General features: G+C 35.7%; 1 protein-coding gene across 1 annotated transcript; it reads right to left on the bottom strand.

Moving 5' to 3' along the window:
• Positions 1 to 282: 282 nt before the first annotated feature.
• Positions 283 to 25,193, bottom strand: LOC128019162 (inhibitor of nuclear factor kappa-B kinase subunit beta). The gene is made up of 18 exons (XM_052605214.1): positions 24,663 to 25,193; positions 24,099 to 24,233; positions 20,166 to 20,260; positions 13,554 to 13,671; positions 9,972 to 10,041; positions 8,757 to 8,845; positions 8,554 to 8,643; positions 8,334 to 8,458; positions 7,149 to 7,256; positions 6,032 to 6,248; positions 5,765 to 5,959; positions 5,528 to 5,673; positions 3,838 to 3,887; positions 3,668 to 3,767; positions 1,678 to 1,825; positions 1,483 to 1,586; positions 1,301 to 1,400; positions 283 to 525 (listed from the first exon to the last, which is right to left on the bottom strand). Exons 2-18 carry the CDS (start codon positions 24,201 to 24,203, stop codon positions 478 to 480), a joined length of 1,908 nt encoding a protein of 635 aa, XP_052461174.1. The 5' UTR covers positions 24,204 to 24,233; positions 24,663 to 25,193; the 3' UTR covers positions 283 to 477.
• Positions 25,194 to 27,308: the final 2,115 nt, after the last annotated feature.

Consider the following 27,308-nt stretch of genomic DNA (forward strand, 5'->3'; position numbering starts at 1 on the left):
AAAAAAATAAATAAAATAAAAATCTAAATATTAATGCAAAATCTCTCAACGATACTAAGTGATACGCAGTGACATTCTGCTGTCCGCCAAAGAAAGTTATATCTTTTCTCCGCATATAAAAATTATTTCCATAACTAAATATGAATGTATAAGTTTTATGTTTACACATCAGTGGCACCTGAGTGATCAGACACTTGGTCTAACTAGGATGGATTTATATTTTATATATATATTTTATATTTTAATTCAAAGCTACTTACAAATGAGGAACATCACAAGCTATTTGTCATGGATCCAACAATATTTATATACAATTATTTGTGGCATTTGCATAGAAAACATCATAAAGGCTGGAAAATTGTCAACGTAAATGATTAAAAACCATATTTAAGGGTTGAAGGTAAGAAATGATTTCCTGCAGTAACGTGTTTCCTCCAGTTGGTGGCAGTACAGCATCATGTTTGGTGACCTGTGACATCAAGCCAAATCCTGCCCTCCGTTCAACCACTTCCACTCTCTCAGTATCTACAAGAGAAAGAGATGAATGTCAGTGATGAACATAATCTCTGATCTGTGTAGTATTGAATCAGTGTCTCATCAATGGATGCTCTGCAGTGAATGGGTGCCGCCAGAATGAGAGTCTGATAAAAAAACACCACAAGTAATCCACAGCACTCCAGTCCATCAGTTAAAGTCTCGAGAAGCTAAAAAGCTTTGTGTCTGTCAGAAACAAATCCGTCTTTAAGGGGTTTCAACTATTGCTTCTGACTATAATATGAGTCCATATTCAATATTAACACTTTTTCCAAGTGAAAAAAGTCCATCTTATTTTGTCCTCTCTCATCAAAATCAACCCGTATATTTGTTTAGAGACGTTTCGGCTTGTAAACGGTGCTTGATCTGTGCAGATTTCTCTCCTGATTCAGACCAGAACACTTTTTCAATGGACAAAATTTTGTAAAAAAAAAACAGTATTTTTTTATTTATTTACTACAAAACACAGCTTTTGTCTTCTCCTGATGTTCACTGATGGACTGGACTGTTGTGGATTATTGTGATGTTTTTATCAGACTCTCATTCTGACGGCACCCATTCACTGCAGAGCATCCATTGATGAGACACTGATGCAATGCTACATTTCTACAAACCTGATGAAGAATCAAACTCATCCTGATCTTGAATAACCTTAGGGTCAGAAGATTTTAAGAAAACTAAAATTTTTGTCATTTTGCTGAATTTGAAATTCAGTAAAAACTCTACAAAACGAGTCCGAATAGATCTATTTCTCTAAACGAGTTACCTGCATGCTGCTCTCTGTTTCCTGAATGGTGTCCTGCACTAAACTCTGCAGGCGGCTCTCAAACATCCTGCTCTCCTCAATCACAAGCAGAGACTTGTCTCTAAACACACACAGGAGAAGGAAACACTCATGATGGAAACATGCAGATGAATGCAAAGTGTCTCATGATGCACTAGACTCACGCCTGCAGTACATCAGACGCTCTGTGGGACATCAGCGGGTGTGCAGGGGCCGGTGGAGTCCGTCCTCCGTCTGGACTGCCGCTCACTGGACTACGAACCTTACTCTAAAACACACACACGCTCAAGTCAAGCACACGACATCGTGCAAGTGCACACATGCATGCATACTGCAGTCGTAGGAGTAAGTATGCATACACAGGCCACTTTGAGCAGGTTCCACAGCTCCTTCTGTCTCTTCCCCTGCAGATGCTGAAGCTGTTTCTCACTGCGAGCCATCGCACTCACCGTCCCCTCCACACGCGGCAGCAGCTCCAGAACCCTCTGACGACACACCATCGTCTTACTGCACACACACACACACACACACACACACACACACACACCCACACCTTTTATACATTTAAATGACTTATGATGATGACTGAACAGCGCGTTCCTTAACAGTAGACAGGATAAAGCAATGGAATATAAAGAAAACTGAAAAAATATCAAGTTAAAGGTACAAATTCCATACCAATTAGTTTATTTTCAATGCATCTAGACAAAATGAAGAGATATGAGTATCAACTGATTTGGTACTAATTTTTTAAAGGTGCCATATGCAAAAATTGAGGTAAAAATATCCATAACATGACCTACACGCATCAAAAGAATGAGAAGAAATAAGGGCGATTTTGTCATTAAAAAAATGTCAAGTTATAGTGCTGCAGAGATATCAACCTTAATTAGCATTAGCATTACTAGCCCCGGCCCGACAGGTGACGTAATACCAGTTTCGGCCATGGGAGGCGGTATGCCGGCAACATAACCACCAGCCAACCTGCAATACTCGAATAACTCGCACGGCTTGTGGGCGTGTACTTGAACCTGATGTCAATCGTGTGGAAAGTACAGCCCAGTACTTTATTTCAGTTCAGGGAAGAGAGCGTCACCCGCTACAGGGAAACAACCGCGCTCGGAAACACAAATCAAATCCGATAAGAAAAGGAGCCGAACCAGAGTAAACATCGGCACTGCTTTTAATCGCTGGAGAAAACTGATGGACCTGAAAGAAATGAGGTTCCACTCCGAACTTGCAACATTTCTTTTGGATTGGTAAGTAAGATGCTGTTAGCAAGAAGTTTGTTTTATGTTTGTGTATTTGTTTTCGGGAAGTTATAACATAGAAATTGTATCGAAGGCTGTTCGATAAACGTGCTAATGTTAGCGACGGCTAACCGTAGCTGCGTTTGATAATTAGCTAGCTATAACTTACCCTGCTCTGTCTAGTCTGTTGGTCTCCGTGTCCTCTGAATGCTGTCTGTCAAATTAATTTAATTCAAATAATGTGTATATACAACTCAAAATGTAATATGAACAAAACGAATAGGAACATATTGACTGGTAAAGGTGAAGGGGAGTAGCTTGAAGATGTCATGTTTCAATATCACTTGACATCACCCAACGTTCCTCTGGAGGCATAACGTCCTCTTATTAGTCTTCGGCTATGGCTGTAGTGTTGTTGTGAAAGTAGGGGCGGAGCATAGAGACTATGCCGTTTCTCGTTTGTTACTCTAGAGTAGACCAATTCACATTGAGGCATACTGCCCCCATCTGGTATGGAATGTGGAGTATGACTTGATTTTTTTTGCCAAACATTACAGATGGCACCTTTAAAACCTAAAAAAATATTAAGTCATAAAGTGCTTTAGGAATTGAAGCTGGAAAGCAGCTCTACAGAAGACTATATAGTGTCATTATTGAGTTCATGCTTATTAAGTATATTTTTAAGTAAAAAAATAAAGTAAAACAGTATCTATCCAAGTAAATATGGCTTTAAAAATGTCTAATGAAAAGTTATTAATAAAATGAACAATAAACAAACATTACACATAATAGAAAAAGTGCCAGGTTTATTTGTATTTTTCAGGTTTTTTTCTTGTCCCTCCATTGCTATTGTACGATTCTTAGTTTATTGAAGTTCAGTGGTAGAGCATTGCGTTAGTAGTGCAAAAGGTTGTGGGTTCGATTCCCAGGGAAAACGCATATGTCCGGTCCCTAAATTTCTGAATATTGGATGTCCAAGGTCAAACCAGCTTTACTCATATGAAACCGAGCTCATATATCACAACCCATCAAAACAAGGATAGGTTGTCTACAGAGAGGTTTATAATGAAATCTGATTAAAAATCACACAGAAGCCAACCTGAGGTGTGTGTAGAAATCCCGTAACTTCCTCTCGTAGAACTGCACAGCCTGGACCACCAGTTTGATCACTTCCTGACAGTCGCCCGTACTGCGCTGCTCTGGAGACATAACGAGACTCTGAGATCCAGCGACGGAGCGGGAGCGTCTTCTTCAGGATGCGTGTCTTACCTCTGGGTTTCTCTCTCAGTTTCCGGAAGAGCTCCATGGCCTTCACCTTACTGCAAACACAACACAGGTGAGTTTGAGCAGCTAATTTACATCAGTCCGCTGGGAAACAAAGTCGGGTTTGTGAGGAATCAGACTACAGAGGTTCATGACACTGAAGCTTTTACAGATATTCAGGAGTTTAAAAGAATAGTAGTTCACTTCCACATTATAAATCTGATCATTTATGTCATCCAAAATGTTGATGTCTCTCTGTCTTCAGTCGCAAAGAAATGAAGATTGAGGAAAACATTCCAGGATTTTTCTACTTATAATCGTCTTCAACAGGGATCAATGGGTTTAAGGTCCTAAGTGCTGCTTTAAAGCGCTCTACACAATCCCAGCCGAGGAATAAGGCTCTTATATAAAGAAACCATGCATCATTTTATAAAAAAATACTACGATAATAAAGTCTAAATATTACGAGAATAAAGTTGAAATGTTTCAAAAATAAAGTCGAAATACTACGAGAATAAAGTCTAAATGTTTCGAGAATAAAGTCTAAATGTTTCGAGAATAAAGTCGAAACACTACGAGAATAAAGTCTAAATGTTTCGAGAATAAAGTCGAAATATTACGAGAATAAAGTCAAAATACTTTGAGAATAAAGTCGAAAAATCAAGAGAATAAAGTCAAAATGCTACGATAATAAAGTCGAAATACTACGATAATAAAGTCGAAATATTATGATAATAAAGTTGAAATATTACGAGAATAAAGTTGAAATGTTTCGAGTATAAAGTCGAATACTACGAGAATAAAGTCGAAATACTAAGAGACTAAAGTCGAAATAATACGATAATAAAGTTGAAATATTACGAGAATAAAGTTGAAATACTATGAGAATAACGTCGAAATACTACGAGAATAAAGTCGAAATGTTTCTAAAATAAAGTCGAAATACTACGAAAATAAAGTCGAAATACTAAGAGAATAAAGTCAAAATATTACGAGAATAAAGTCAAAATACTATGAGAATAAAGTCGAAATATTTCGAGAATAAATTCTAAATGTTTAGAGAATAAAGTCAAACTACTAAGAGAATAAAGTCGAAATATTCAAGAATAAAGTCAAAATATTACAAGAATAAAGTTGAAATGTTTAGAGAATAAAGTCAAAATGTTTCGAGAATAAAATCGAAATACTACGAGAATAAAGTTGAAATGTTTCGAAAATAAAATGATAATAAAGTCTAAATATTACGATAATAAAGTTGAAATATTACGAGAATAAAGTTTAAATGTTTCAAAAATATAGTCGAAATACTACGAGAATAAAGTCTAAATGTTTCACGAATAAAGTCGAAACACTACGAGAATAAAGTCGAAATACTACGAGAATAAAGTCGAAATACTACCAGAATAAAGTCAAAATATTACGAGAATAAAGTTGAAATGTTTTGAGAATTAAGTCGAAATACTACGAGAATAAAGTCGAAATACTTAGAGAATAAAGTTGAAATGTTTAGAGAATAATGTCGTTATAGGCCTACTATGAGAATAAAGTCAAAATATTATGAAAATAAAGTCGGAATATTACAAGAATAAAGTCGCGATTTTTTTTTCAAATGTCGCACTAAAACACCATCGTAGAAATAAACTTCAGATTCTAAACAAAAAAAATTGTGAATTTTGAAAAGTAAATTCTGACTGTTTATAACATCTTGCAATAAAATAGTAACTCACGGACGAATCGGATGTTCTCAGGCAGGACGCGCGGCGTAAACTGAGGCTCGTAGCTGTAACACGAACGGTCAAACAGGAAAACCAGCGGCTCATCGGCCCGCCGAGTGTCCATCATCTAAACAACACAAAACAATCAGGATGATACAAACACAGAGTCAATAAAATCAGCTTCAATTCAAAAAAGTTTATTGTTACATCAAACGCACGCTATAATCGATTGCACACTGCGTGGCGCTGTTGTGCGGCTCAAGCGCAAGCCCCGCCTCCAGCAGCAGCTCCTGATTGGCCGGAAGAATGTGAGTGTCCTGTGTGATTCGCTCCTGCAGGGATGCCACGTTCTCCTGCGGCTGCACCGAGTAGCTAAATATCTCAGCAGAGGTCATGTTGAGCACATGGACCAGCTGAGAAGACAGAGACGGTCGCATCAGACATGTTTCCACGCCACACTGTGACTGACGAGAGATTCAGCCTACCTTTAGATTCAGAATCCGGCTTAATTCATCGAAGCAGAAACAGGAAGCTTTCGGAGAGTCTTTACCAGCCTCTGAACTGTTTTCTTTATTGTCCTCTTCTGAGTCTTTGACCCCATCCTGACTGTCTTTGCTCCGCTGTATTAAACATTTGCCTCGCTCTTTAGGTGACCATCTCAGCATCATTTGTAACCAGCTCTCCAGTTCACTCGCTAACAGTCTGAAACACAGTTAGATGAACCACATGGGCTACATTGTGATGAATGTGTTAATATCAGGGTCACTATTAGAACGAACTAAAACTAAAAGCATAAAAACATTGTTACTTAAAACTAAATAAACGTTAGCTAAAATTAAATAGAATATAAAAAAAATAAATCATTATTATTATTATATTATTATTAAAAAGTAAATATATAATATAAATACTATATTATAAGTTCTAAAATAACTAAAACTAAATAAAAAAATAATAAAATGTAAAAATATATATTCAATAAAAATTAACTGAAATTAAAGTGAAAACAGAAAATATTAATCATATAGTACATCAAGGGTACTCAATATTTCGTAAAAAATGATTGACTTAGCTATAAATCTTAATTTAACTTAATTTTAAGCGTCATCTACTGTAAATCTCCTCTATAGATGAAACTGATGTTGTGATTTATAAAAATACTAATAGTAAAAAAAAAAAAAAACACAAATCCAAAAAATTATGAAAACGAATTTCTGAAATTGAAAAACATTACAACATTTTACTTATATATCCCTATCAGTTGTTTTGAAGTAATCTGTGTTGTATTAAGAACTATATAAAAAAAAATAATTGTACCTGCTTATTAGTTACTAAATGTTATTGATTTAAAATTCATTTAACTATGATATTTATATTCGGTTGTTGTAATCCAATTGGAAAGGGAAAGATTAAATTAACCAATAATATCACAGCCCACTTTCATGATCCAAACAAATACTGATGGATAAAATCAAGCCCTGTTCTACATTTCACATTATAAATAATGTCATTTAACAGAAATGAGTGCATCGTTTAATAACACTGTTTCAAAACCTCATTCTCAATGACAGATCCGCTCGTTTATGTGGCCTCAGGACTCACTTGTTGAGGTTGTGAGGGTTCGGGAGGTGTTTGGAGAATCGAACTTCTCCCGTCAGGTCCTCATAAACCACAATATCATCCAGTCTTTTCTGCTGCAGCTTGCTGTGCCTGAGGAGAAAGAGAAAGAGCAATGCAAGTTCAAGCGAAGCACACGCCCTTGATCTTTCTCATATGGAGCACAGCCAATCATAGTGCAGAACTCTCTGGAATAACAAACAGTCGAAGCAGAAATATTATCTTTACTCAAACATGAAATATTAGAACTATAGGGTTTAATGAAGGTTGCATGGAGCATAAGAACTCTGGCTCGAGCTGTCAGGCCATGACTTATGAAAAATATTTTGGAAACCATGTCATTTCCTCACATCTGTATGTCGGACTAGCTCTGTTACAGTTTACCTTTTTCTCAGCATGTTTTATTTAGTTAGCAGGATAGGAAGCCAGATGCTCTAAAACTCTATGTTTCCAGGGCAATTTGACTTTTATGGGGATATTTAGCTTTCTTTGAAGAACTTGGAATCCCACAGTCTTTGGAAAATTGGGATGTGCAAGGAAGGCTTGTGTGGTTTATAGACCTGGAAAAGTCACATAAATGAATACGAAAGGAATATTTTGTAAAGAATTTGTGACGCTGGACCACAAAACCAGTGTTAAGTGTCAATTTTACGAGATTGAGAATTATAAATCATATGAAAGCCGAATGAATGAGCTTTTTAATTGATGTGGGGTTTGTTAGGATCGGAAAAATATTAGAAAATCTGGAATCTGAGGATGCAAAACAATCTAAATATTGAGGAAATCATCTTTAATGAATTCTTAGATATGCATATTACTAATCAAAAATGAAGTTTTGATATATTTACTGTAGCAAGTTAACAAAATATCTTCATGGAACATGATCTTTACTTAATATCTTGATTTTTGGCATAAAAGATAAATCGATAATTTTGACCCATTTGGCTATTGCTACAAATACACCCCAGGGACTTCAGACTTAAGTTTTGTGTTCCAGGGTCACATTTGACTAGTTATTCCAAGCTTCAAAATGAGAAACATTCGGCTCTTAAAATGTCTGGAAAGCTGTGATTTCATGAATAGTAACTAGGTGTTTACACGTGGAGTTTAACACCAAACTAATCGAGAAACGTCCAGTCAAATGTAAAATACAGCTGAGGGAGTAAACACCATGACACGGGTTGCCAGTTTGGTAGAAAAGGCCTGAATCCTGTGACGCACTCAAACACCAGTGTCCCAAAACTCCAGTAATCCACCGCCACTGTATACTTCTGCTGCTCTAACAGCTCAGGGGCCTTAAAGAGAGAAGACAGAGACAGAAAGTTCTTTATATCAGTATAGACGAGAGTCTGTGCCAATGAGAAGTCTTGCACTTTGCATAGAAACCCACCAAATACTGCAGCGTCCCAACAAACGATGTGCACAGGCTGCTCTGGTCCAGCTCTTTAGCGTAACCCAGGTCTATGATCTTATGAACCAGCTACAACACAAAAAGATGCATGATGCAGAAATGCATTTTTAATTAAGCAATAAAGGTATAAAAACAGTGGCATCTAATTATTATTTTTTATCAGTGAATGTCTCTGCACTCACTTGTTTTTCTCCCTGTTGAAGGACGATGTTTTCTGGTTTGAGGTCTCTGTGAATAATCCTCATCCCGTGGAGGTACGTCAGCGCTGAGGCTAGAGAGAGATTTTTTAATTAACAACTCAAATACGGCTTTCTTAAATGCTCATGTACTGGTTATATTTACATTTTTATGAGATAATAAATACAATCTGCTCAGACAACTCATGCATTTCAGTGTGTGTATGTGTTAATGTTGCGGTAAAAAACCTCAGTGTGTCTCAAACATATGTCCAGGTATAAAATATCAACAGCTTAACTCATTTTTTAATGCACCATCTTACGCCAATGCATTTACACTTTTTAGGAACTACTAGAATTAATTCATAGTGAATGCATATTAAACATTAAGTATTTAACATTGAGAAAATGAGACACTCTACTTTTAAAGGGACAGTACACCCAAAAATAACATTCTGTCATCATTTACTCAAACTTTTTTTTGTGGGTTTTATTATTAATATTATTTTTTTTTTTTGCCCTATGACTTTTCTGTTCTGTAGAAGAAATAAAACCATACAGATTTGGATCAAAATAAGGGTGAGTAAATGACAGAAATGATATTTTTGGCTGGATTATTCCTTTCTCAAATCAAAACCAGAACTCTCACTGACTGCCAAAGTGAAAATATTATGTTACTACGATAACACTGCAGTGACTAAAGATCATTTGAAATATCACATGGTTCATTCATGCTCAGACTCATAACAGTACGACTGAAACTTAAGTGGAGCACAAAATGAGAATATATCTGGCAACTAAGTTCCTGTTTCTCAGAGCGTGTTCTTCTAAAAACAAAAGACCCCAGAAATCAAACTTCTCTCCTAGAGTTTCAAAAGAGATCTCAATGATGTCTGTGCTCAGATTTACCAAAGCACCAAACATTTCCACTTTTCTGGCTAAAATGTCATGCAATGTCAGACTCTTTCTTTCGGGTAATGTGAGTCAGATTTGGTCTGATTCATACTGTCCAGGAAATCTAGGTCAAATATTTGACTCGGTTTATATCCTGGCATTCACAAGACCAGTTCCGACACAAACTCAGCTTCAGCAGAGACGGCTCGGATGTGTTCACCTGCTCATGTGATGACTGGCCATCTCAAAACTGTGCTTATGAACAGCTGGTTGTGTTATTTTTGGGAATAACACTGGATTTCCATCGGCTGGTGTGTGTGGACTCACATATATTTTGAATCAGTGTCAGCACAGCAGTTTCTCTCATGCCACAGCAGTTCTCATGCAGGTTCAGATACTGGAAATACAGATTATTTTGATAAAAGCAAGTGAATAGAGCTGCACGATTACAAGTGCAATGTAAAATGTGCAACAAAACAAAACAAAAAAATCAGGTTTGCTGTGGTTCATGAGTCCCTTGTTTGTTCTGATCAGCTAAAATGATGTTCTTCAGAAAAAACTTCAGATCCTGCATTTTTTGTTTTGTTTTCTGGCATATCCTTCATATTTGAGCCCTTTCCTGCAGCGACTGTATGATTTTCCTCACACTGAGTGAGTGTAACTATTATTAACACAACTATTATGTGGATAATTCAGATAACAACACAGATGATTAAGAATCAAGGGTATGTAAACTTTTTTTTACGTCCAGCTGTTGTTTTGTCTTGTGGACTATATGTAAACATCTGTTATGGGAAATAGCTTATTCTGGACAGTGTTATATTAGTTATGCATGATACAGGATTTCTGCAGATATGTAAAATTATTTTTATAATGAGAGCTTTTTATACTGAAGGCTTTGAAAATAACTACAGTAAAATCCATCACTGCTGACCCCCCCCCCCATAGATTTAAAACTTAACGAAAATATTTTAGAGCTTATTGTAGTTTCATAATTTATCTGAAAAAAAATATTGCACATTAGACATTAATTAATAAATAATGTATAATAATAATGTATATATATGTATGTATATATATATATATATATATATATATATATATATATATATATATATATATATATATATATATATATACATGTGTGTGTGTGTGTGTGTGTGTTTGTGTGTGTATATATATACACACAAACTGTAAATCATCAAGGCATCACTGTATATTTAATGATCCCTGATTCTGGATCTTGGATTTTTTCAATAGTACAGTCTTAGAAAAAAGGGTTCATTGGGGTTCTATATAGAACCATAGGGTTCTTTACTCAACTCCAAAGAACCTTTTATGCTAAAAAGGTTCTATAATGACAAGAAAGAACCCAGATTTTTGGAGAAAAAATGAAATAGCACTCTTCGTGTGATATTGATTAACTACATAAAATTATATAAATATATACATTTTCTAACCCCAATACCTTGAATTTTGTGATTATTCAGATGCATTCATAAATGCATTTGAATACACCGAATAATGCAGTGAAAGAACACTCAAAATGCACACGCGCACTAGTATGACTTCATCATGTAACTTCACATTAGCCTTGATGTGTGCACTTTTTAGGCACAATTTGTTTAGTTTTTGAATATAGTTGATACTGTTAAAAGGCACATCATTAAAACAAAAAATACGACTTCACATATCACACCTAAACACGCTTGGAAAACTTAATTTGAGCTAGCTACTAAATTAGTTAAAAATGCCTATCCATACAGCTATGATTCGCGATTCCCAAACTGACTCAAATGATTCGCGATCCCGCTTTGAACTCCCGAAATGACTCAAATGATTCGTGAACCCGCTACGAACTCCCGAAATGATTCAAATGTTTCGCGATCCCCAAACTGACTCAAATGATTCGCGGACCCGCTTTGAACTCCCGAAATGACTCAAATGATACGCGATCCCCAAACTGACTCAAATGATTCGCGGACCCGCTTTGAACTCCCGAAATGACTCAAATGATTCGTGAACCCGCTACGAACTCCCGAAATGATTCAAATGTTTCGCGATCCCCAAACTGACTCAAATGATTCGCGGACCCGCTTTGAACTCCCGAAATGACTCAAATGATTCGCGAACCCGCTACGAACTCCCGAAATGATTCAAATGATACGCGATCCCCAAACTGACTCAAATGATTCGCGGACCCGCTTTGAACTCCCGAAATGACTCAAATGATTCGCGAACCCGCTACGAACTCCCGAAATGATTCAAATGTTTCGCGATCCCCAAACTGACTCAAATGATTCGCGGACCCGCTTTGAACTCCCGACTCAAATGATTCGCGAACCCGCTACGAACTCCCGAACTGATTCAAATGAATCGCGATCCCCAAACTTATTCAAATGATTTGCTGACCCGCTTTAAACTCCTGAAATGACTTAAATGATTCGCGATCCCGCTACGAACTCCCGAACTGATTCAAATGATTTGCGATCCCCAAACTTATTCAAATGATTCGCGATCCGGCTCCGAACTCCCGAACTGACTCAAATGATTCGCGAACCCGCATATGTGCCAGTGTTTAAATGTCTGTAGAGAAACAGAACTCTGCTGTAATATCAAAGTAGATGTTTTAATTACTTTTCTCACTCGTTTTAAACAACAGCGTTTATTTTCATCCAACTTCAGTTTATTTCCAGGTTTAAATTATTTCTGATTCTCTTTTAAGAAATCTTTGACCAGACTGCTATTGCTTCATTTTGACTTCCCACCTTTGAAAGATTTGGTTATTTTTCATTCATAAACGCTGGCCTTCGTTTGTGGACTCAATTTTAATAAAACCAGCAGAGATAATATGACTGTAGACTAGATTTGTTCCTGTATAGATTTACATTTCAAATTTTAAATACAGCTACAATTTGTAATAATACATGTGAAGTGATTCAGGGATGTTACAGTTTTTATCAAATGCTTACACATTAAATCTTTACTTACAGATTACAGATTCTGAAAGCTGTCACTCAAACAGAATTACACACCAAATCTGCAAAACCATGCACTTATTTATCAGCCTTCGACTCAGTTTTCATAATTTCATAAAAAAGGCAAAATTGCATTTAAAATCTGAATTAAATGATGTTCATGCATTGTGTATATATATATGTGTGTGTGTGTGTGTGTGTGTGTGTGTGTGTGTGTGTGTGTCATGTTTGAGATTTTTATTCGATCCAGTGACAGTAAAACTAATCACCATTCAGGTAAAAAGTTCACTTATGATGTTGTTCAGATTATATTGTGGATCCCTGAACTAAATAAAAATATCATGCAATTTTTATGATCCCTCTTATTTTGTTCAAATAATTTGCAGATTCTGCTTTTGAGCTGAACTGTTTATTTAATATGGCTATAAAATATGATAATAACAAAAAGTGTTATTATCCTTACTAAATAAAAATATAACAATTTTTAATAAAAAATATTATTGCATTATTTTAAATTACAACTGCAAAATAACAATACTAATATTTATGGCTGACTTAATGTCTTCATTTTCAAACTTTGAACCAATCAAACATTTATTTTGACTAAAAAACCCTAGGGATCCCCTGAAGCGTCTCTTTTGTTGATAAGTGCTTTTTATTACAAATTTGGGAAGATGGTTGGTGCATGCTGTGTTTCCAAATGCAACCAGATGCAGATAAGGATTTACTAATTTACTAAACCGAGTTGCTACGAATAATGAGCTGCTCGTGTAAATGAACACAGTGCCACGCTTCACTCTGAAACATGCAGTGCATTTATTTATTTTGATTAATCGCAACCCTACAACTAAATTATTTGAATATTCATATACTATGTTATCATAGTATATACCCCATGCTATCACCATAATACATGCCCAAAAACACACACCTTGCGTAGGTCTCCTCCCTGGCAGTACTCCATGGCCAGCAATGGAAGGTCATTTATGGCCAGTTTCTGGAGCTCTTCTGGAACGTCTCTCGCTGCCACCACATTCATGTGATTCAACCTTCGAGAAGAGAGACGTTTCATCATAACGTGCAAACAACAGAGACCTCAATGCACATACAAGCCCCTCATAATGTGGCTTACATAATGTTATTAAAAATGTGTTTGTAATATTCAGACGGCTGACCGGCCCTCGTATAAAACACATGCTCAGGACAAAGAGGAATAAAACCAGATGAATTCCAGGCACCATAACAGGACAACTCCACCTAAAACTATCATCTGTGAACATAAACAGATCGGTTTAACCTTCACAGGCAAACATCATTTACAGAATTACTGTAATAACAAATATTAGGTCTTGAGTAAAGACGAGTGAGTTGCATGAGAGGTGTTTCATTACATCTCTTAAGCTTTTCTTTGGTAGTACATTGAATAGAGCACATCACAAGTAGTGTGTAATGTGAAAGTGAATGTAAACGATCTGCTAATTTGCAAAGCCGAAAGTGCACAATAAATAAATGTATTGCCTCCCAAAAGAAAGAATCGACTCTGAACAGCTGAAACGAGTCATCAGTGGTTGAAATGTGTTTTTCCAACTGAATCGCAGCAGTACGACCCCAATCTCTTTTGTGTTCCCATCATTTTACTGACGACTGCATCTATAATCTCGAGGAGTTCAATGTGGGATTCACAAACGCTTGCTCTTGAGAGATGAATCAGTGTCTGGTTTATTTGGCTCAGCTGACTCCACTGATCACAACCAGTAAATATGATAAAGTATAGATGTTTATATTTTCAATCGAGCGTTCAAAATAAAGAACTGTGGAAATAGGAGTATCGTTTTCGACACAAGCTGAACACGGTGGACCAATCACTACAGACTGGGCCATCTGACCAATCAGAGCAGAGTATAGGTTCACAGAAAGGCGGGGTTTACAGAGACTGAATCTCAGAACTGCTTCGGTGATAAATGCATATTTTGAGAAAACTAAAGCATTTTTTGTCCTTGCATGCATTTAAAACTTTTGTAGGAGACTCCCAAAACAATATTAGGAAGCTTAAAGGGGGGGTGAAATGCTCATTTTCATCTCCTGTTAATCTTGAGTACCTATAGAGTAGTACTGCATCCTTCATAACTCCAAAAAGTCTTTAGTTTTATTATATTCATAAGAGAAAGATAGTCTGTGCCGATTTTTTTTCTCGGAAAAACACGAGCGTCTGGAGGCGTGACGTGTGGGCGGAGCTAAAGAATCACGAGCTCGAGTAAGCTTTTGCGTTGAGAGCGTTTGGAAGTTGTGACATTACCGTGAGGAAAAAAACATCCAAAACAAACCATGGCTAACAGTCAGATTCAGCCGTTTATATATGATCCAGAATCAGATCCAGAGGCTGAAACTGAACGAGAGCAGCAGCAGCAACGACTACAGCAGGACGTCTCTATGTGGTATGTATTGAAACTGTATATATTTGCTTAGCGGTTTTGGAAAATTACTAAGTTCCACTTTATGTTGTCTTTTTTTTTTTTCTTTAAAGGTGTACAAGGTTTACTCGATGTGCTTACGCGCCGATAGCTAAGTTAACAACAGATATCTGAATTTTTGAAACAGATATTTGATATTTGAAGCAGTTTTACTCACCGCCTGCGGTTCCAACACACGATCGTGACCCTTTTTCGTTGGGACTGCATTATCCTTAAGAAATAAACGATGTGCAAATCCGGCGTCAAACTGGGCCTTGTTTGTAAAACAAGCATCTTCGAAATGCAGGGAACAAACACAAACACTTGCACAACTCCGTTGATGCTCTGTAAAAAATAAACTCCATCCACTGGTCCCTTAATGTTTTTTTTTTTTTTTTTTTTGGTAATCTGTGCAGGGTTGTCTTGCCCTGGCAACCAAAAACACACTTCTTTTGTGACATTTGGCGACGCTCTCGCTCTGATCAGTGAAGTCTGTTGTGCTCTCAGTGCTCTGCTATACGGGAGCGCGCACTCTTCCGGCAGAAGTGCCTCAGGACCCATATAAGGAAATTCCGCTCCATTTAACGTCACACAGACCCATACTCGAAAAAAACTTTCCGAAACTTGTGACAAACCGGAAGGAGTATTTTTGTTCCAAAATGTTCCAAAAATACTCCTTCAAACGTACAACTTAATTTGTGAAACTTTGTCCATGTTTAGCATGGGAATCCAACTCTTTAACAGTGTAAAAAACTCAGTATGCATGAAATAGCATTTCACCCCCCCCCCCAAAGGGCACTTTGAATGGAAATTCTAACTACATCTTATTAATGTTATTGTGAACGTTTCATTGTTGCATTTTTTTTTAGCCTCAGTCTTCTGCAAAACATCATTCAATATTTAAAAAAAAAATTTCAGTTGAAATTTACAACATTCCTTAAAAAAAAATATTGACTTGAAAAGTAGCACTGCATCAAATTGTATCTTGAATAAGATTGTATCTGCACCCGCATGCTTGTTTAAAGGGGTCATGGCCTGAAAGAGAAATGGATTCGTGATATGATGCAACAGCACACGCGTCTGATCTACAGTAGATGTGATAGGATCACAAGGAAAGCAGTTCAAAGACTGTTTTCATAACGTACACTACAGTGTCTTGTAATCTTGTGACATCCTTTTGGTTCTGCTGATGGAGTGATACTGTGTTTGCATCTCTTTGGTATTTCCTCTCCTCCTTTTACATGCATGTATCAGTGGGCGGAGCTAAACAGGCACTGATGCAGAAGCAGGTGTTGTTCTTCTCCTGTGGAGGCGGGGCTTAGCCACACTATTAGGTCATAAAGTGCCACATTCCAAAACAAGTCATTTTTTTCTGAGCTTGAATTTGAATAAAAGCTGTTTTTAGCCTAACGAGAAAGTTTTGAGTTTTAAAACTCACAGGATGTTTTTGTAGTACATTGACCTGAATGTCAAAAGATCAAGGGAAATTTGATTTGTCAGTTCATGACCCCATTAAACTGAAAATAAGTAAATTCTTCCATTTTCAAGTCAAAATACACTCATATTAAAGATGCATTCATTGAAAATCATTACAGTATGTTATGTAGTGTTGCTTTTTGTTTCAAGGTGACCAAACCAGTGCTCTGAAAAGAGAAAGATCCTTGTTTGAAAAAATAAGGCAAAGATTCATCACTAATGGTATGTTATCATTACATGGGTTACGGAGCACACGTCACTGTCTATCACGCTCTGACAATCACCGCGCCTTGGTGAGTTTAATCTAACTGCGTACTGTTTTGACGTCAGTTTTATTTCTGAGCAGTTGCCAGTACAGTCAAACCCACTGGAAAACATGATGGGATTCCTTTCCCCCCACAACAAAAGGTCATTTCTGAGACCCATTACTGATATCATCCTAATTAGAGGATGATGATCACTGAATGTGTGCAATAGAGAAACTCAGTTGGCCTGGGTGTGTTCCCCCAAAAACATCTGTGTGTGTGTGTGTGTGTGTGTGTGTTTGTGATCGCTGTGGTTTGGCTTTATACACTGAGCTCTACAAAATTGTGTTTTGAGGCCAGGTTTGAGGCTCACACCAAGTCTGGGGACAGCCTGCTATAAATCAGAGAAAACCAACACATCCCCGAACCCCTCGCTCTCGTCACACAACCACAGAAGCCTGGTTAACTGGAACAATCCATCAGATCACAACGAAACGTCACAGAAACACTCACACTGTGACACGCAGTGAAATATGCATGCATTTTAAACAGCTCTGGGGACAGTTTGTGTGCACAATTGAACTCTTTTACAATGCATAGGTTAAATATAGCAGGGCTGCATCAACTAATCAATAAAATAGATTATTATCGATAATGAAAAACATCAACAATGATTCTCATTATCGATTAGTTGGGTCTGCCTACGGTGCATGTATAACTAACAGCGTTGGTGATTACCAAAATAATTTTTTAGCTCTGTATCGGTTAGACCTCCAATATGCATAAGCTTTTAAGTAACAGTACTAAGCTATTTCTAATTCTATAATATAATTATAGCTGTTATCTGTGAAAGAAAGGCAGAAAAAATTGTCAAGTGCTTTATAGTGTTTTTTTATTCAGACACCCAATTAGTCAAAAAGTACATAAACAATGCCAGCAAGCATTCAGTCTGTTATAAAAGGCAAGAGAGGTCATCTGTTATAATGTGAATAGATGCTATTTAGTTGTTTCAGTTTGTGATTAGTCCAAAAATTACAATAACATTTTTAGAATTACATTTTTTTTGGCAGATTCCTAAAATATTTATTAGGTGGTCTAAATTGTTAAGCACTGTATGTTTTCATAGTATTCAGTTGGCACATCTGTTTTAAGGTCTTTGGGCAGAATGTGTAATAGTGTGATTTTTGCCAGTAAAAGTTGAATAATAATAAAAAATAAAAATAATCGGTTTTAAACCGATTAATCGGAAAAAATTATAATCGGCCAACTAATCAGTTATCAAAATAATCGTTAGTTGCAGGCCTAGAATATAGCACCTCTGGATTGTTCTGGATGATGAAATCTTCAAAAGTCAAGATCTATAAAAACCCCAGTAGTATGACTAAGGGTTAACTAGACATGTGCTTTGGTCATGCTACGATGTTCTTTCAATATAAATACCATTGTGTGTGTTTGAAAATCATTCAGTGATGTTTACCATTACTGTACCATGGTGCTTTTTTCCACTGAAAGAACCCAAAGACTGGCCTATAAATATAAAATATAATATAATTATTATATCAAATATATATAAGATATGGCAAGACTGCTCAATTAATAAAAAAAATCATAATCAAAAATATTTTGGTCAATATTGAGAATGTGATTGTTTACCACAATTACACAGTGACTTAGGAAACATCATGCATTTACTGAATAAAATAAAATTAAAAATGTGGATTTGGTTTCCCTGAACTAAATATAATTAAACTTATACTTAAATATATATATATATATATATATATATATATATATATATATATATATATATATATATATATATATATATATATATATATATATATATATATATATATATATATATATATATATATATATATATATATATATATATATATATATATATATATATATATATATATATATATATATATATAACAAAAATGCAAGTTAGAAATAAATAAAATCTAATAAAAGCACACCAGTGGACTTTTGTAAAATCAAGATTATTAAAAGTGCAACATGAAATACAATGGCCAGAATTCCCCAAAAACTATCTGTGTACTTTCTTCCCCGAGTTGAATATCTCCGGTTGTCAGATGAGTCATAATGAAGAAACAAATACAAGCTGTGCACAGAAGATCACCGACTAGGGTCAGTATTTCCACTAAATAATACATTTTCTCCAACCCCAGTGTATACCCCTCTAACGCTTGGAATATACAACATGAGTTGCATGAGACCATTCGGAGATCATTTTTTATTTATTTATTACTTTTTTTAATGAAAAGTCTGATTTCACTGCTATAATATGAATGAGTGCATTTTTTTAGTTCATTTTGTTTGTCCATTAAAAAAAAGAAGGACAGTTGCATAAAATGCTTTTGCTAATCTTACAATTTAGTATTTTTTTTTTAAGTAAGTTGGATAAAAACAAAACATTGGTCAAATTTAAATCTGAAAGAACTAATAACAAAATATTTATGCAACATGGTAAAAAATTATGGCTTCATTTGAATTTTTGGGTGAAATAACACTTTAAACTCAGAAATATCTGAGATGGTACATTGAAACAACTGTCCCTGGAGAGCCTTCAAAAACTGGATAATATTTCTTTATAATAGTTTGCATGTTTTCACACCCAAATACGCCTTAATACAATAAGCAGTTTCCAATAAACAACAGGACATGAATACAGCCACAAATAAACTCACCCCTAAACCAATAACAGGAGGAAAACCTCCCAAAAAAACCAAAGATGCACTTGCTACTAATTTAAGATGAGCCTGAAAGTGTTGTGACGGCACAAACCAATGCTGTGGCCGCAAGACTGGCTCACTTTTTACTACTGTGGTGTCATAAATTCACCCCTCTTTGTTTTGCTCAGAGCTTTTGTTCATAAAAACATATATAAATAGCCGAATAACAACGGAAGGTTTCGCATAGTCGAAAACATTAAAAGATGGTAAACACAGAAGAGATTCAGTGGGAGAAGGACGGAAAAATACTATGAAAATTATGCTTTTTCTTTAAAGAAGCATCTGCCATGACGTGAAAACCTACATGACATCAGCCAAAAAACACAGGCGTATTCATTACTAGAATTACTGTTGATAGGTTATTATTTCATCACCAGGAAATCCACTGACCATGTTTGTAGTCTTTGCACCAAAAACAGTATTAGATTGTTATTAATGTACACGTTCAGCCTCTCTGACGCTGATCAGACTTCAGTGTAGATGCCTCTTCAGATCTCTCTGTGTGTGTGTGTGTGTGTGTGTGTGTGTGTGTGTGTGTGTGTGTGTGTGTGAACTGTAGTGATCCACAGAAATCAGGAATTTGACTCTGGACAGGATATGGATATGAACTCACCTCTTCATGATCTGAATTTCTAAACTCCATCTGCCTTTATTCTTGTCGCTGAGCTCCTGCCGGCACTGTTTGATAGCGATCTGAACACTGCTCTCCTGCTCACACACACACACACACACACACACACACACACACACACACACACACACACACACACACACACCCACACACAGATAAACCAGCACATGTTAGGAGAAATGTGAGACAAAAGGCAAATTCATATTTAAAAATAACACTACCATAGAAAATTAATTATATGAAAATTATTAAAAAAAACATAGAAGTTTGTTTGTGGATCTTTCTTTGCAATAAATGACAGTAATGTAATATTACAATCCAACCGGTTTAAACTCACAACGATCCAATAAATGCCACTTTAATAGTAATAATATTTTTTTTTCACAATGCATCTTGCTTATGCTAAATACACAAAAACAAGCAAAATAATGCATGGGAAAAAATATAAAAAATACAAAAAAAAATTTATTTTAAGGCATTTTCATGAAACTGTAGATATTTTATTATTAAAACAAGATTTTAAAATGCATTAATATTATTTTAATCATTTATAGCAACATTCTGAGTAACAACAAGTTGCATTGTAAATAAAATATATTTCCAGAATCATTGCAAGTTTTATAATGTCATTATCAGTGTCATTTATCGCAAAGAAAGAGCCACAAACAAACGTTGCAAGCAAAACTTATCACACTTTATTTTGGGGACCACTTCTCATTATTAACAGATTATTAACTATGACCTTTGCCTCATTTAAATCATAATTTGCTGCGATAATGCAGAATAAGGCATTAATATTGGTTTTATAAGTATTAATAAAAAGCCAATATGCAAGCTAATAAACAAATATTAAAAGTGAAAATAGGTTCCTAAACTGAAGTGTGACCACACACACACAAACACACACATTTTTGTAAACTGATTAAACTCTCATGAGGGTGAAATGATGTATCTGTGACACTTGGAGCCCAGTGTGAGTTTACAAGCACAATAACTGTATGATATACGACATGTTGATGAATGTGTGATGAATAAAGTGAAATCCAGAGAGGAATTTAAAAAAGGTGGCACGTTAATTTCCTACTTCACTTCCTTTAGTTCACTTCTCTCCTCCAGACAGGAATCACGCTGACATCATGAGGAAACGGGAGAAAGAGAGGAACCAATGCCATCAGAAAAAAAAAACAAAAAAAAAAAAACAATGCCATCAGGAGAGTAAGAGACCATGATGCACTGCACTTAGTGAACTCAATCTCATCACATCAGGAGTCTTTCATTAAGTGCATAAACCCCTTTCATAAACCTCTGCTTCCGCTCTTCATTTATTATGATTTTATTGGATTATTCAAGCTGGTCTCAGATGTTTGACGCTCCAAACCACACTGGTACCCTCAGATTCCAGATTTTCAAATAATGGTTGCATCTCAGCCAAATATTGTCTGAGCCTAATAAACCATACATTAATGGAGAGATGATTTATACAACTTTCAGATTTTCAGGTTTTGTGCTCCAGTGTCATATTTAGTAAAGCACCAGCACACTCCTCTCCTCAACAACACACACTGATGATTTGAGGAATCATTCACGTCACGACTGAAACAGCACTAAATATACAGCTGATAATGTTTAATGTACCTGAGCATTCCTTAAAGACTAATGCTCAGTAAACCTGAGTGTGTGTGTGTGTGTGTGTGTGAGTGTGTGTGTGCATGTTTTCGTATCATATCAGAACTCAACTCTGTATAATGACATGGGTAAGACACAGGTTTTACAAGGAGAGGGTGACTTATGAGGACATAACCCATGTCCCCATTTTTCAAAACACTTATAAATCATACAGAATGAGTTTTTTTGAGAAAGTAAAAATGCACAAAGTTTCCTGTGAGGGTTAGGGTTAGGTGTAGGGTTGGTGAAGGGCCACAGTTTGTACAGTATAAAAACCATTACAGCTATGGGATGAACACACTTTACACAAAAACAAACGTGTGTGTGTGTGTGTGTGAGAGAGAGAGAACATATGAGAGTTTCAGTCAGTGAGTCATCATGAGGTCATGAGGTCACCCGTGACAGGAAGTGGCACACAGCAGGTAGATGCATTTCCTCTTTCTTGAGAACATCAAATCCCAGTGGTGTGAAGATTAAATGATGGGAATCTGAAGTGCCTCTATTTTAAGACTTTCACACACCTTTTTCCAGGATGTGACGGGACAGCATCCGTGGGCTGTTTACCGCAAAGCCAAAAAAGGAAAAAAAAAGAAAAGCGCACTGACCCCAGTTTAAGAAACGAATAAACATGAAATGTGACTTAGTTACACAGTACATGCTACTGGATCAACATATTTTCTTGATTCTGGAATAGCAATCATTAGTCAATCACTGAGAAATTCAACAATCTGTGTTATTATAGTGTTATTAACGTTTTTATATTGACTATATGTGTCTATATATTTTTTAAATTAAGTTTTAGTTTATTTGGAGCTAAACAAAAGTGAGTAGCGTTGCCTTTGCAAATAGCTGAAATACATTTAGTTCAAGTTTTTTACTTTATTTTAATAATTTTTTTATTTTGTTTCAAGTAGTCATATTTTTATGGTTTCAGTTTACATTAACGATAATAACCCTGACTACAACCTCAAATTGATATATATGAAATTGATATATATTATAATATATATATATATGCATTAATGTATAATTTTATAAATATATAGACCCATTTTATCTGTTATAATAACCAATTTTAAATAAAAAAATAAAACAGTTGAGATGAAATCTGATCTTAAATGTTAAATATTTCTGAACTTTATTTTTGATTTTCATTGAATTATACTTGAAGTAACAGATTGCCAATATGAAGCATGAAGCATGAAGCATAATAAATTAATATAATTATAGTGTAAATTTCTCCACACTGAAACGGATCATCTGCACCCACATATATCCAGAAAATATGCGTTCTACTATCTATATGAACAGGAAACAATAAATCAGCGTAATGCATCTTGTGATGTATATACACACTGACGCATGCTGAACTCATGAGCACGGCTTTACACTCATCTACTTCAGCCTGATTCACTTCAAATACAACACTGTAATCTTTTATCACAACATCCCTAATGTTATCATGCCATTGCAACAGGAAAAGCTGATTGGAATGATGTTGAAACCCTAAAACTAAGCTGAATGCCTGATAGCAATATTATTCCGGCATCAACAAGGATGTCTAAATAAGAAAAAAAACACGTCCTCACCCTCAAAGCATCCAAGATGTAGATGTTCTTAGTTTGTTTTATTCATGCAAACAAATCGGCATCACTTATCAATGGATGCTCTGTAGTGAATGGGTGCCGTCAGAATGAGAGTCTGATAAAAACATCACAATAATCCACAGCAGTCCATCAGTTAACATCTGGAGAAGACTAAAGCTGTGTGTTTGTAAAAAAAACAAATCTATCATCAAATGTTTTTAACTTGAAACCATTGCTTCTTCTTCATCAACTTCCTCCAGTGGAAAAGTCCATCTCTTGTTGTCTCTCTCATCGAAATCCACACACTTATTTGTTTAGAGCTGTTTAAACAGTGCTTGATCCGTGCAGATTTCTCTCCTGATTCAGACAAGACCACTCTTTCACTGGAGCAAGGAATATTATGGATAGCGTACTTGTATTTTAGTTGGAAGCAACCATCTCAGTGACAGATTTGTTTCTTACAAACAAACAGTTTTTTGTTTCTCTGATGGACTGGAGTGCTGTGGATTATTGTGATGCTTTTAACAGCTGTTTGGACTCTCATTCTGACGGCACCCATTCACTGCAAAAGATTTATGAATGTGCAATGCTCTTCCCTTGCTCTTCTGTATCTCAGCCGCTCTTTCAGTTCTTTGCTTTAATGACAAAAAGAGCAATGTTGTACCTTATTTTGCCAGAGAGTGACGTTCCCGAAGCCTCCGGTTCCCAGCCGCTCCTTCAGTTCCCAGGGGCCACACATCTGCGGCGGCATGGAGGGAGGACGGCTCATGACGGGCCCTCGATTACTCACATACAAACCCTACAGGGGAGTACACTATCAGAACAATATCTGTCTATACAACTAATGTTACACAACTACTTATGTACTAGGACAAGTGTGTATGTGAGTGCAAAGGCTTAGAATTTGTCTTATAACCTGAGCTACATCTGACATCCGATGAAGTCCTTATGATTTTATTTATATATATGTCTATGTGTCCTGTGTGTGCATGTGTGTGTGTGTGTGTGTGTGTGTGTGTGTGAGACATCAATATGAGAAAGTGAACTACTTTTGTGTTCATGTAACTTTCTGATCTCATGTTGGCTACAAAGTATCTTGTACATAAGATCAGTTGTACATAAGACTGTAAAAAATCTGCTGTATTGCATAAGAGAAGTACCTGTAGTTTAGATATGTAAAGCTGTTTATTCAGAATAGACTGTATTTCTGTGATAAAGGTGATTTTACCTGTCAGATTTGATCTGAAAAAACACTCTCCAGAAGACTGTCCTCCGTCTTAGAAGAGATCACTCCTGCGATCTACACACAGCTACTGTTTTCTTTCATTAAATCAGTCAATGCATGTTTTAGGATGGAGTTTGAAAGCAGAAGAGCCTTGAGTTGGTTTCTCTACTTCCTGAATCTTGCCTTTCCCGTAAATACTGTGAAAGCGTAGACGAGAGAAACATCTGAGCTTTCAGTAGGCTCCTATACTCCACACACTACAACACTAGAGAGTGCATGAACTTAGGGAACTATTTTCACTTTCACTATTAGCTCATTAGCATGCATATTGGCTCTTTATTAATACTTACAAAGCAAACTATTCTGACGTTTTGCATTATATTTTAGATCCCTTAATACAAACCTATGCCTAAACGTAACATAGTTAAACTTAACTAACAGTTGATAAGCAGCAAATTATGAATTAAATAAGTTAATAGTTAATAGTCTGTTTATAGTGAGAAGTGATTACACGTTTTATTAGGTCATTATTAGTGTCATTTATTGCAAAGAAAGAGCAACAAACAAACTTTGCAAGCACAACTTTTGACATAAATTGGTCACACTTTATTTTGGGGACCACTTCTCACTATTGAAAAATTTATAAATTGATATTTAAATTGAAAATTTATACTTTTTATCGAAAAATCCAAGTAAGTATCAATTTCAATTTAAATATCAATTTTTCAATAGTGAGAAGTGGTCCCCAAAATAAAGTGTGACCAATTTATGTCAAAAGTTGTGCTTGCAAAGTTTGTTTGTGGCTCTTTCTTTGCAATAAATGACACTAATAATGACCTAATAAAACGTGTAATGATAACGCTAATACATTGTATTTACAATGCATCTTGCTTATACTCAACAATTTGCTATAAATGACTAATAATATTAATGCATAAATCATGTTTTAATGTTTCATCTATCTTATAACATGTAAAGTCATTTTAAACTTTAAGGGCATGCTTTCTCAAGCCAGTCTCAAAGTTTGTAATGATAATTATTTCTGGTTATTAATGCACGAGTAAAATTGCCACTGAAACGGCATTGCTAGATGTTCCTAAAAGCTATATTTTAAATCAGAATCACCTAGAGATACTGTATGTTGTGCATTGTATAAATGTCCATGGCTTTGCGTTTCCTCCTCCATCTCTCACGCTTGAACCACTGCTGCATCCTGTTGGGATCATTTCTCCAAAAGAGTGAGTTCCTGTGGTGCCAGATATAACCCTTCTCAGCCTTGAAAGCTGAAGTTTCCTTCATTTGTTGTTTTTCTTCTGTCGAAGGATTGACGTTTGAATACCAATTTCTACATAATTGTCACATACTATTGGACCTTGCTAAAAATGTCAATAGTTCATGTTTGATTTAATACAATTGCATGCATGTCCTCAATAGAAAACAAAATCAGTATTAAAATACTTTTTTTTTATTATTGCATAAGATGATCTGACTGGGTCTCAGAGCTCTTAGGAGACACCTCCTTCACTGCCCTTTTTTTCATTTTACAGGCCCATTTTCAGTTTACAAGATCGGCTGTGACCCTAAATAACCACGGTGGGATGATGCTAAGCCTGAAGTCCTGTGGCATTATGACTGAATTGGATCTTTTGGCTAGTTTGTCCTGAGCGATGCAGAATCTCTCAGATGTGGCCGGTGGAAACATGTCATCGCTGAGTAAATAAACAGCAGTGGGGTAAACAACTAATAAATCTTCTTAATCAGATGCTCTTAAGGATCACATGTTGCCGCATCTGAGAAATTCTAGAGGTCACTTGCGTCCGCTCACGGATGTCCGGGTGTGAGTGATGAAGATGGCGTAGATGTGACGTCATGAAGCTCCGGTTTATACAGATGTTTCCTTTGATTGTGCATAATACTTGAGGAAACAAGGAGATAATCTGAGTGTAACATTAATCGGATAATAAACATGTTTGAGTCATATAATACTAACTCACTGACTTCACGAAGAGCACTACCTGTATGACATAAGAAGTTATCTTAATTGACTCCCAGAATGCATTGCGCAGAATAAATTATGCAGTTGCTTTGTTTTAAAGTCGTTGTTTTTATTTGCCAATTCTTGTGTCAGCAGTAGCACAACAAAAAGAGCAAATAAAATGGCTATTGTTACAATTAATGAAAATAAATTAAATTGAATTGTTACCATTGTTGTGATTCACGTGATGAATGTTTAAGTCTGTGTGTGACTTCAGCATATTTCCACTCACTATTTAAGGATTATATAAAAAGCATATCAAGGTATTTATGAAAAATAAAATCTAAAAAAGGTCATTATTAAACACACACAAAAAAATGCTTTAATTAAAAGATTAACATTTTATAAAAGCTACCTATTTATTACTTTTCTTTGAAATCAAATAACTCTGATTTCATGGTGCATTTCTCCATTAATAGAGAGAAAATTATAGTAACATAAATACGCTAATCACTATTATGGTGAGCTAAAAAAAATAAAATAAACCTGGCAATTAGCAACATATTAGTGCACTGCTGCCTCTCACTGGTTTATTAATGTCATTGGTTCCTTTGTGGCTACTTGAATATTTTAAGTAAGTGTCACTCAAAACATTAAGTAAATTGTTTTATTTG

This window comes from Carassius gibelio, chromosome A8 (assembly GCF_023724105.1).
Source record: "Carassius gibelio isolate Cgi1373 ecotype wild population from Czech Republic chromosome A8, carGib1.2-hapl.c, whole genome shotgun sequence".
Taxonomy (NCBI): Eukaryota; Metazoa; Chordata; class Actinopteri; order Cypriniformes; family Cyprinidae; genus Carassius; species Carassius gibelio.

Excerpts from the sequence above, each read along its gene's own strand:
- LOC128019162 (XM_052605214.1), bottom strand. The coding sequence starts at position 24,203 with ATGAGCCGTCCTCCCTCCATGCCGCCGCAGATGTGTGGCCCCTGGGAA. Across the intron at positions 7,257-8,333 it reads AACTGGCAACCCGTGTCATG|GCACAGCAAGCTGCAGCAGA; the intron begins GTGTTTACTCCC and ends CTTTCTCCTCAG. Across the intron at positions 5,960-6,031 it reads GCCGGATTCTGAATCTAAAG|CTGGTCCATGTGCTCAACAT; the intron begins GTAGGCTGAATC and ends CTGTCTTCTCAG.